This window comes from Dermacentor andersoni, chromosome 1, assembly GCF_023375885.2.
Source record: "Dermacentor andersoni chromosome 1, qqDerAnde1_hic_scaffold, whole genome shotgun sequence".
Lineage (NCBI taxonomy): Eukaryota > Metazoa > Arthropoda > Arachnida > Ixodida > Ixodidae > Dermacentor > Dermacentor andersoni.
This window is the reverse complement of record NC_092814.1, coordinates 182215046-182227118: the sequence shown is the minus strand read 5'-3', so window position 1 is coordinate 182227118 and position 12073 is coordinate 182215046. Positions and strand designations below refer to the sequence as shown.

The following is a 12073-nucleotide window of genomic DNA, read 5'->3' as shown; positions in this document are numbered from 1 at the left end:
CATGCCTGTTGTGATTTGAGCCTTCGGGAGCTGTAAAAGGCATGCATTTTTTGAAAGTTTTCGTGGTCCTTAGGAAGTCCAAGAAATGGAATGTTAACTGTATTTGCACACTCATTATTTGCTCCATGGTTTTCATGGGTTTTCTCCATGAAAATATTGAGTGGAATAATTTTAAAATACAAATGGAAGACAAACTGATGGCTGGCATTGGCAGCTGCAACAATGGGCCATTCAAAGGCGAGACTTTAACAAATGCATTGGTGAGCTATTTCACCTAAGTTATGGTATTGAGAAGTCTCACTATTATATTGCAGTATGTGTGTGGAAGTCCTAGTTCCTGCCAAAATAATGAAATGCCTGTGGCATTGCCTTACAGAGGAGGATGATGACGACGACGACGACGACGACGAAGATGAGGAGGAAGAGGAGGAAGTAACCATCAAGGTCAAGAAGCTATCCAAAGCACCGCAGGCCAAACGTAAAGCAGATGAGGGGCCCACAGAGCAGACAAGCAAGAAAGCCAAGCAAGGAGGTGCACGGTCCAGTCGGCCATAATATTGATCAGTAACATGGGTCATGGGGGCCACACGGGTGACACGCTTGTGGCAGTCATGCAACACACATACACACCAATGTCGCACCCACATTTTTTAACCATTGTGATTGTAGAGATTGATGTATTACCGATTCCCTCCTCATTGATTTTGTTCTCTTTTATTCATTGCAGTCCCACTTTTTTTAATAAAAATAACTACGTTATGTGATTCACTATGTGTCGTTCCCCACAAACTTGCATGAATGGCTGAAGGCAAGGAGCCTGTAAATTCAGCTATGTTACTGTGCTTGTAGCAGAGCGTTGTCCTCTGCATTGGGATACTGGAAGCTTGACCTTGTTATGATAATCTGAGTTCTGCAAAGCTGGTGTGATTGGGATGGGAAGCATTCAGAATGCTTGCAACATGCTGCCATACTGTGGATGCAGTATATATGTTTGGTAGCGTATTAAAGCATCGAGTCTTAATGTTAAGTAAGTGGAATGTTTTCATTTTGAAGTGGTGGAGCAAGGCAGGCAATATGGGGATGCATAATCTTGAAGCAATGTGCATTGTCAATTAAAATGAAAAGTTTGGGTGTGCGCTACACCCATTCAATGTAGTTCAGTGCAAAATTTCGGCAGTAGCTGATGTAAACCTCCTCTTCTGCTTTATCTAGATGGCATTCCAAGGTCACTGCTCATGGACGTAGGTAAGGACATTGTTGGTTTGCACATCGCTTCCCCAAAAGAAACCGAGCAGCAGCCGCGTTTCCTTGTAGCAATGAGTCTGTACAGGTGGCCACTTTCCATCTTGTTTGCAGATGAATACGACAAGTTGTTCCTGTATGTGGGCAATCTCCCAAAAGGCTGCGCTGTTGAGGAAGTGAAGGACCTGTCCCCCGACATTGTCAGTGTGCGAACGAATGTCAAATTGGGCGAGAAATTGTAAGCTCCTTGGACAATTTTTTAAAGATTTTGTACTTGTAACCAGGCTAAACATTTTATTTTATTTGTGTGAACAAGGTGGAAAGTGCAAGTTAGCGTGCGCAGACATGTTGCTACTAATTTTAAGGAAAGATAGACCTCAAAAATTGAGGCTTTGAGAGATTTCTCAGTTTTGAGTTACTTGTGAAGTTATTCTTGGTCATTTAACTTCTATGTCCTCAAAAAGCAAGACTTAATTCCTACAAGAAATTAGTGAAAGATCAATGTGAATCTCTTGCTGTGGTTCTTAAAACTGCAAATTTAGTCTTGTCTGCTATCTCTGAACGCCTGCCTCTGTGCTCTTTGGTGTTGTATGCCATTGCAGTACATGCAGAGAGATAGAGCAAGCCTCAATCTCCTAGACTAGACACCTTCAAGCTTTGTATTTCCGTTGGGAAATACAGAAAAATTGTTCTTTTGGTAGTGTGTTATCAGCTTCTCTCCTGGCCATTTAAGTCACTTTCAAATTCTTTTTCTCAATTTTCATTCTCATGTGTGTTTGTGCTCTTTGGTGTTGTATGCCATTGCAGTACATGCAGAGAGATAGAGCAAGCCTCAATCTCCTAGACTAGACACCTTCAAGCTTTGTATTTCCGTTGGGAAATACAGAAAAATTGTTCTTTTGGTAGTGTGTTATCAGCTTCTCTCCTGGCCATTTAAGTCACTTTCAAATTCTTTTTCTCAATTTTCATTCTCATGCAGTTTTCATGTGTGTACAAACCTTTGTGCTCTTATAAGTGACTGATCATTTAAGGGACTGACAACCAATTTTCATGGTACCCATATTTTTTAGTGCAATGGAAAGGTTACTGGCCAGTGTCTAATCATGAAGTGATAACGTGGAAAACACCGTGGAACATTGTTCGTCAGAATTTGATCTTCAGTGAGGATGTAGTCATTCACTGGAAACTTGACTGTAAACAGTGATAGGTGAGGGAGATGGCAATTGTACACTGACATTGGTGGGAGGCAGACAAGTGCAGCTGTAGCTGTGAAAAATACTAATTTGTTTATCAAGCCTGTGTTCCTACGATTCATGTTTTCCAAAGGGTTGTTATTTCTACAATAATAGCTACATGTTTTCGTGGTTTCCTGCCAAACTGCTTTGATCATTAACCAGTTGAGTTTTTCTTAGCCGAGCCAAGTTCTCAAAAGTTAAACTAGGCTTTTACCTGTGATATCCAGTTCAGCGTGCTGCCATAGCCACGCGTGGGGTAATGTCGTGCTGGCACCCGTTTGCGACACTAGTCGTTGGCATCTTGTATCTCGCACGGAGACAGACCACACAACTCTGGGTACTTGCAAACTCTCACGGTTACAACAGCATGTGCATCGCCATGCATTGTGAGACGTGTGCCGCTCGTTAGCGTGGACTTGCTTCACTTCGTAATATGCATACAATAAAGGGCAAGTGTCTAATAATATATGAACTGCAATTCTAAGCAATACGTACGCTGTATTTAATAACAGCCAACTTGGGTGAAGTAATCTCATACACTGCATCCGGAGTACTAAGATATCACTGCCAGACCACGCAACTTACTGGTTTTTGAGACTCTTGGGCAATTTAAGATTAGAATTCCTACTTAAATCGCAAACAGTGCGCTGGACTATATCGGTATAAATCACGGTAGTTTCATTTCCAGCAATGTCTCGCAACACGTTCTGGCCAGTCGTCAGTCCCTTTAAGAAAATTTTGCACAGAGCCTTTTGAGACAACGTAGAGTACTGATATATATATATATATATATATATATATATATATATATATATATATATATATATATATATATATATATAAACATACTGATACCACTTGCAATATTTTTCAACAAAATATTTGAAATGCTGATACAGGGAATGTAAAATACGTGATTCTGGTGATCTTTTGTTGGAAATGTGTGTTATGCACATATTTTAGAGTTCTCGACATTCTAGCGTTTATGTGGTGCAAAATAAGTTAAGGCACAATGCTCCGTGAAAAATTCTAAGCTAAAATGTGACCACACACACACAAAAAACTATTTAAACTATGTGATGTTTGAACTCTGAGCTACTACAGCTGTAATAAAACTGATTGCAATTTTACAATCAACATCTAGAACTCTGCTAACAACCAAAATTTCAGTCCTAGGTGAAAAAAGTTTTTTTTTTTTTAAGGAGCATTTTCACTTATAAGTTTGGCAAGCCAATTTTTTGCAAGTTGGCGTGTCTGCAATGTGTAAATTAGATATTCAATTTTGATATACCTTATAAGTAGAGCTGTACATTTAGTAAAGCATCTGCAAGAGTGAATTGCCCCTAAATGTGAATATTTTTAAAGCATTTCGCTTTCTGAAGTGCGAAACTGCACTTAGATAAGGTAGTGCCTCGTAGCGTAACTCAATAATAGTGTTTCTTAAACTTTATTGTGTAGACTTTTGAGAGTTTAAGGAAGTCCATGCAGACTGCCCAAGGGACTTGCCATTTATAATTGACACCTATCAGAATAGCCATTCAACCCAAACATGCATAACCATTTGTGAATCTATGTTTTCCACTTTGCATTGATCATACTGTTTACGATTGGCCAAATTACACCTAAACATTGGGTGGGCAGATTTAAATGTAGCATGTTAGCTATAGGTCAAGGATAAGATTTGGTTTTCTGCAAGTGCTTTTGTTAAATGTTCATGCTCCAGAGAGTTCCAAGTAGCTGGTAAGTGGGTTAAAGGAATGGTGGCTGAAAGTTTGATGACTGCTAGAGTAATTTGAGTCTGTAGACGTTTTTTGGCATGTACCATAGGTACTGCAGGCCAAGCAAAGATGTAAGTGTGTGTGCTGTAGTTGGCCTACAATGTTGGTCCACAATGTTGCATATCATGCAAGACACCCAAGAAAAAAATGCAGCAGGATAAATCTTGTTGCCCAGTCACTGCAGTGAGGCTGCATACCTCTTAATTTTTCTCTCATTTCGCTCCAGCATTGCATTGATTCTCAATCTGCATTGTTATACCGCTGTCACACTGGGCGTTTTAATTACTCGTATCATAAGAAGCCAACAAACACTGACACCAAGGACAACATAGGGGAAATTGCTTGTGCTTAATAAATGAAATAAAGAAACGATAAATAATGGAAATTAAAGTGGATGAAAAAACAACTTGCCGCAGGTGGGAACCGAACCCACAGCCTTCGCATTTTGCGTGCGATGCTCTACCAATTGAGCTACTGCGGCACCGTTTCCCCATACACTTTCTTGGGTATTTATGTGTCCTAGTAGAACCCTGGGTGTGTGAGCCAGTGCCACCACTCACAGACCTTAGCGGCGGACGTGGAACGTCCTTTTTGCCGCAGGTGTCACGAGAACGTGATCTGGCCGTTTTAATGTCATTCGAACCGAATGGCATTAGCATCGAACGACATTATTCGGTTTCTACACAGCGATATTTATTGCCATTAGCACCGAATGACTTCTGCAATCAAATGAGTTCGAGAAACTCATTCGGCTTGGCACTCGGAGCGAATGTGTACTCTCAACCCCAGAAACAAAGCAAAACAGGACACAGCATTTGCAAATTGAAAACCGTACTCGTATAGAAATAATAACGTTCGTGTGTTTTAATGGACTTGTTACTTTAAAGAGACAAAATCTGTGCGGCAGGCTGTCGCAAAATGTTACTCTCCAGCTCGGCAGCCTTTGGCCGCCGCCCGTGCCTCCGCCACTCTGCTCGTCTGCCATAGAACGTCTAATCGCTTCCTCTGATTATTACACCTTGCTCGTAATGCAAAGTACGCAGCAACTAATCGCTTCACCTCCTGCAACTTAGCGTCGTCCAGCATCGCCATGTCAGCCATTTTGTTTGGTTTAAATTTATCGGCTACTCAGGTGGCTAAGCCTTGTTTTGGCTTATAGTGGCCACATAGTCTGAAATAGAACAACTTTTTTTATACGCATTACTAAAATATATTTTTTTTCAGTGAAGTGACGTCCTAAAAATATATTCAAATATATGGATTGCTTATGCAAGCATTTTATACCTACCTTGTTCTACTTTAGTTGCTACGTTTTTTTTTTTAATCATTGCCATTGATATTGTCACCGAATGACATTAATTTTTCGAGTGTAACACCTCCGCGGGCGAATGACATTCGTTACACCCAATGCCATTAGATTCGAATGACATTAGAACTCCCAGTGTGAAAGGGGTATTATATTTCCTGTACACTAGCGTTCTGCTTCAATAAGACATCTCATCTGGTTGGGAAGCAAATTCATAATAAGGTAAGAAAGATAAATTGATGCCTATGCAAGATACTTCAAGAGATTACTGAAGTGAACCTAAGCTCGATGTGTCAAACTTGGAACTCTGTAAACAAGGCTTCTGTGTGGAAGCCGAAATGTCTTCTAACCCATTTGACCACTCCACTTTGGTCACTGTTTCTTAAAGGGCCCCTGAAATGGTTAGGACAAATTTTGCAGACACGTTGGGTACAGCTCAAGTTAATTATTCGCAACACAACTTGTGTGAAGCGTCTCATATTAAGGGAGCTACGAACGACTACAAGGTACCCTCCTCCATAGCCATGCATTTTCTCAACTCGTTCGCTGAGTGATCAGGGCTAAGCTCCGCCTTCACTGGCTCTCCGTCGTGATGGCACGTCGTGTCGTCTACTTCCGGTTACTGCTACTGTGTTTGGTTGAGTTCTATGCCACCAGATGGCTGCACTGTGCAGATAATTCACGTTGGCGCTTCTGCTCATCCCGTGAAACTGCAAGGTCAAGCGGCCAGGCCCTGTCCCCTCATTTGTGTTGTTTACCCGAATACAGTCACCGACTGTTTATTCGGACCTCACAGGGACTTCGGAAATGTCCGAATAAACAGGTGTCCGAAAAAGCAGATTAAGAAAAAAATATGAAATCCTTTATTTCCACGCACTTATTCGGGCCCGGCAGTAGGCTTGGAGAAATCGTGAATGCGCCGTTGCACGCTGTTCCGTTTACGCGCGCTCAGATAAGCCTGAACCTCGGAGAGGGTCGTACGGTCACTATAGGCGGCTGAAAGCACAGTCACTGCTTGTACCCGCTACGCATGCAACGGCAGCGTAGCACATGGTGCGTCATCTTTCGACTCTGGAGTCATCGTCCAGCGGTGCAGCAGAAACCTGACAAATGATCTCGCCGTTGTCGAGTTCTGCGCATGTCAGTACAGCAGTGTCAGCACCTGTGAAACTGTCAAATGAGACGGTGTACGGAATCGCAATGCAACCACTGTGCAGGTCTCTTTCGGCGTCAGTAGGGAGCACATCGGAAGGCGACAAATCCTGGGCCTCCCAGCACCCGCTTGCCGGCATTCCTTAGCGCAGTCTGCGCGGGCACTGTCGGCGCCATTAGACACTTGACGCGATGTTTCCGTACGCCGCGTTGGATCACCATAACCTCGACACGGCACACAAAGCAAACACCACCACGCCGTCACACCGACACCAGTCGCAGAAACGAAAAACTCTGCCTACTCCCAGCGTCGGGCACGAAGAAACAAATGAGCTGCTGGATTGTCTTGACATGGCTTACTAAGCTGAGACCGGAACTGCTGTAGCCACTATCGAACTAGGCAGAAACGATGATGATGAGCAGGGATAAACAGCAGCGCCACTTCGGGGGGCAGCAAGGAGGCTCCGTTCAAAACATCTCAACTCCTGTATACGCCTCGTGCACCGCCTATAGAGGCGCCACTGATCGCCACCTAGCGGCCGCTTCCAACAGTACGCGCGGGAGCAGTAGCAGATGACAACCCTTCGCAGCAAGGATGGCTGAAGCTCGGGGCCTGCGATTTCTCCTTTGTTCGGGTGCCAGGCTGCTGCTTCTGCGGTGACAGCTGTAGGGAAGACACTGACCTCTGTGGGAGCGGGTATGAACACGATATTACCGGTGTTTGGGACAACATGGTACACATATGTGCCAGGTGCGTCCTGCAGCCAAACGCCATGAACCCCAGTTCCATGAAGTGGAGCTCATGTTAACTAGCCGATAAATTTTGATGAGTAATGCGATGTCTCAATAGTTTTTTTTTTTTTTTAATTCTACCCTTGCTGTAATGCTGCTTCTGTACCTCAATAATAAGCACCCATCGTTAGTGCAGACTTATATCAAAAACAAACCGCATGGTGCGATGTCTGCATATGCCGTTGTGATTTTTCTGCCGATTAATACATGTGACATCGCCGAATAAGTGCGGTCGAAGTCGCCTCAAGAAGAGTAATTGCGAATTTATTGGTAGAAACACTTACATTAGTCGACAAAGTCACCAAACGCACAGGTTAATAAAAGCGCATGTTAGTGCTGTACCGCCGATGCAATTCTGCTGCATAAGCCGATGAACTGCCGTTCCCACTGCAGTTTTTGCAATTTTAAATTCCCCAAGGGAGCTGCTTGGAAACGTACAAAGCTAGTCTAACCGCTGTATTCATAAACCAAACTTATACTTATGCTTATGACTTAAGTCAGTGAACAGCCCTTAACGCGTTTCAAGAACCAACCTTGTACTTATCGCAGAACTTTTCTCGTACTTATGGCCGTGATAAGTAAGGCTCGGTTAAGGTAGCCTCTGACCTACCTTAACGCTCCCTTGTATACAAACAAAATGGCGGCGATGGACGACTTCGAGGAGTTTGTTGGCTACCTGGATCGCCACGAAGAAATATCGACTGGAGCAGCCTTCGAATGCGCATCGCCGCCGCGTCGAGTAGTCAGGGATCGCTTAAATCCCATGGAGCTTTACAACGACGACGAGTTTTTGTGCCGATTCCGCTTCAGCAAAAGTGCCGTGCAGCAGCTGCTCACAATGCTGCCTCTGTGGGAACACACCGACGGACGTGGGTTCCCTGTGCCGCCTCTCCTGCAGCTCCTTATAACACTGCGGTTCTACGGAGCAGGCACATTTCAAATTGTGACCGGGGACCTCGTGAATGTTTCCCAGCCGACGGTCTCCCGGGTCATCGAGCGCGTATCTACCATGATCGCGAGAAGCCTGTTCACTGCGCTTGTGAAGTTCCCTGCCGCTTCAGAAATGAGCGGTGTGATGAGCTTTGGCACGGCGCCACTTTTCTTTTAGGTTGCCCCAGCACTTCTTTAATTGCTTGGACGTTCGTGGCCGCACGTTGTGGCGACTGTTAAATTCGTCGGCCAACTTCTCCCACGTCTTCTTCTTTGCGTTGATGGACACCGCATCAGTCCTTTTACACTCAAGCACATCGCGGTGCCTCTCCATCAGATCCATCAGGATGGTGCGCTCTTCGTCCGTAAAGTTAATTTTGCGCCGCTCCATTCTCAACGCGGTTTACAAAAAAAAAAACATAATACTACGACTATTTAAACAACTAAACTGATAAAAAAATGAGTAAAATAATACACAGCTAATTATAAATAAGCAAGAAAAAGCGAAGGAAGTAATACCAAGGCAAAACAAGGACGAAGTAAATACAAACACAACACGGACAAAACCAATCTGGAGAAGACTGTACAAAAACGTGCGCTGCGTCGAGTGGTTTAGACCAACGTGGCCAGGCGTAAATGGCGGACTCACCAAAAACGGCGAGCGTTTCATCACGTTTCATCAAGCATTTGTACATTATTTATGTACAGATGCTTGTGTGCATGCCATTATTGCTTTCTTATAATAAAAGCAGTTTAAACGTCGTCAAAGTATATATTTCGTAGCAAAAAATTCTCTAGCCTCGCTCCCAGGTAAAACACTTAACGAGTGAAGGGTGCCTTTCATAAGGCACACTTATGGCGCGTTAAGGTGCGTTTGGTTTGTGAATACGGGGGTAACTTTTCAGTACTTTTTTTATGTTACTAAAGGGAGGTGCCACATGATATATTTCAAGGCAGAGCAGCGCTAGTCGAAGTAGATTAGCGCTGGCGGCAAGGCCAGGTTTAGTCCTCTGCAGTGTAAACATAATAAGAAAGAATTCAGTTGAGTACAAAATTCACATGCAAGAAGGGAATACGTTGTGAAACAAAACGAATCGCTCGGCATGTTAAGTCTGCTCAGGCAGCATCGAGGTGTGAAGCAGCGAAAAATAGAACAAAATTGCCATATGCAGCAACAATTAGCAATTCTCGCCCTGAACTACCTATTTTCTAAACACATTTCCCAAGAAAACGCAATATCTAAGATGCCCTCGGGCGAAAAGAATAAATCTGTTAAAGAAGCACTTCCTTGGTACCATTTTGATAAGACACAGCGTGATTTATACCCTTTACAAACGAGGCAGGGTGAAAACCTTGCAGCTCAAAAGAATCAATTAACAAGAGTTATGCATGGAGCAACTAGCAACAGTTAAACATGTGTGAAGTCACGCATAAAATAGATGTGAGAACAGGAAGGATTTACCGGGCCACATAAAACCAACCAATTTCAGTTCTTGCAAACTTCAGTAGCTTTAACATACAACACAATGCGCTCGTGCAGTACTGCAGCCTAGCTAGCGCAGTACGATAAAGAAGCGGAAAACAATATAAGCGGCAAACGGCATTCTGAACTTTAGCGAAATGCCTTTAAACCGCATGCTACACTGCAGACGAACTTCGTCACTTACGCGACTGTGATCGAGTGGAAAAAAAACACCGACGAGACAAAGGAAAGGATGAGAACAAGAAATTTCCCGCCGAAGCGGCGATCCATTTTTGCTATCGTTGCTCCCGTTTATGAGGCTTTGCGAGGAATGATTAGAACCGTATTGCCGGCACGTTTCCGCCGGTATTTGAGCCCCCCAGCCTGCAACAATTCAACATTCCTTGAAGCTTTGGCCACCCCACACATGCGAAGGGTGTTGCCTATTTTGCTCTGAAAACGTAAATGAGACAGAGAAGCACTATCAATGGCACAACAAACTACGGTGCGCGCCTGGTTCCTCTCCTGTGTGCTCTGCGCAAGGCCACCACCAGTGGCCCGTCCATCGGCGCACACTATGCGTATAGGAGAAGGCAGGGAAGGAACGCCACTTGGGAAGGCTACTAAAGGCAGAGGGGACGTGTCTCCCAGAGCGTCTACCAACTGGGAAAACTGGGAATTCTCAGGGATATTTAAGTCTGGAAATTCTCAGGGGAAACTTGGGTGAACTTTTGCTTCTATCAGAAAAAATTACTTGTAATTTTATTGAAAGGGGACAAGAGTCATGCTAATGCTAGTTCGAGCTACAGAGAGGAATAACGACTCGTCATAGTGCAAGCACCGATATGCCTAGTAAGTGTTCTGGCAGGCCTTCGAAGCTTTTTCGTACGTGCCTGTGGTGGTTTGAGCCCTTAAGGACAGTAAAAGACATGCATTCATTTTTTCGAACATTTTTGCGGCCCCTAGGGAGTCTGAAAAATTGGGACGTTGACTGTATAACCATGGCGAAAGGGAGAAAAAAAAGAATCTAGGAGGGAGAGTTACGCGATTCTGCTAGCCTCTGCAAGCCAACCTCATCTGAAGCCGCCCCTCCCGCTCGCCGGGGTCTTGTGCGCGGTGTCTCTTGGGACGAGACGGTCATTTGAGGGATCGCCCGACGTTTGTGCGCAGGCGTGAGTAATAGCGGGCGTGAGAGAGAAAATCTGGGGGCTTTTGCTCCCAGGTTTCTTAGCACGTGCTGTATGCGTTTGTTCCCTAGGCATGCCGGCATTGCAGAGTGGGGTCGAGTTTGTTTACTCTACGACGCTGGCTGCCCGCGCGGTAAGGCAGTGGGCACGGACGCCCCATTTGGTGATCGCTGTGTCTGAAGCTACGTCAGACAGACGTTCTTGCGCCTACGGCACTGGTGCCGAGTCAGTCATGCTGAATTAACCTTCCTTGCCCCTTATGGCTCTCTACCTTCAACAAAACATCACTTGGCAGGCTTTTCATATGCTGCTGCCCGCGACTTTTCAGGAGCATTTTTGAGTGGTCCGCTTTGAGTGAAATAAACGCACAGCGCCTTAGCAATCGCGGTTGAACGCCGCTGCCTGATATCTTGCCGTAAGGATTATTGGCTTTGCATTTCGCCCACGTTACGTTAGGTTAGCTTAGGTTTAGGTTAGGTTAGCGTGAAAGGCATTAGGGTGGCGCGGCATATTCTCAGTGGTTACACTGTGAGCATTGTCATTTTGTTTTGGCCACATTTGCTTAGATTAACTTTATGTTAGGTTAACGTTAGATAGATTAGGTAAGCATAAGAGGCGTTAGGGTAGCGCGACGTATTCTCATAGCGGTTGGAGGGGTGTTGAGAGTCACCGGCAGCCTTTCAGTCACTTGCGTTTAACTACTGTTGCTAAGGTGCTCAGACTTCTAGATTTTGAATATATGCAGCCCGGCCTCTACTACAGTCCTTACTGCTCCCACGGAAACATCTGTGGTGTTATTTTCAAGTTGCATCACCGTGAGGCGCGAGAAAGCTATGATCCGGCACATTGTTGCCAGACCATTCGTGTTTGGTACATGGTGATGATTAGTGGCTTAGTGGCACCTCTCGTTAAAGGCATTGAGGCAAGTAGGAAGTATGATGTGTGGGTTTCTGCTACCGCGGGCGTCGTTCTTCGCTTCAAATACGTTA

General features: G+C 44.6%; 1 protein-coding gene and 1 non-coding gene across 2 annotated transcripts in view; one reads left to right on the top strand and one right to left on the bottom strand.

Annotated features, from left to right (window-relative positions):
* LOC126547253 (uncharacterized) overlaps positions 1-12073 on the top strand; it is a 70903-nt gene that overhangs the window by 27527 nt on the left and 31303 nt on the right. The window contains exons 5-7 of the mRNA XM_050195207.3: positions 377-532; positions 1213-1245; positions 1357-1480. Of these exons, the coding sequence (XP_050051164.1) occupies positions 377-532; positions 1213-1245; positions 1357-1480 (313 nt within the window). The remainder of the gene's footprint in view (positions 1-376; positions 533-1212; positions 1246-1356; positions 1481-12073) is intronic.
* On the bottom strand, positions 4664-4736 carry TRNAL-CAA (transfer RNA leucine (anticodon CAA)). The gene has a single exon. It is a non-coding gene; the product is annotated as a tRNA-Leu (tRNA).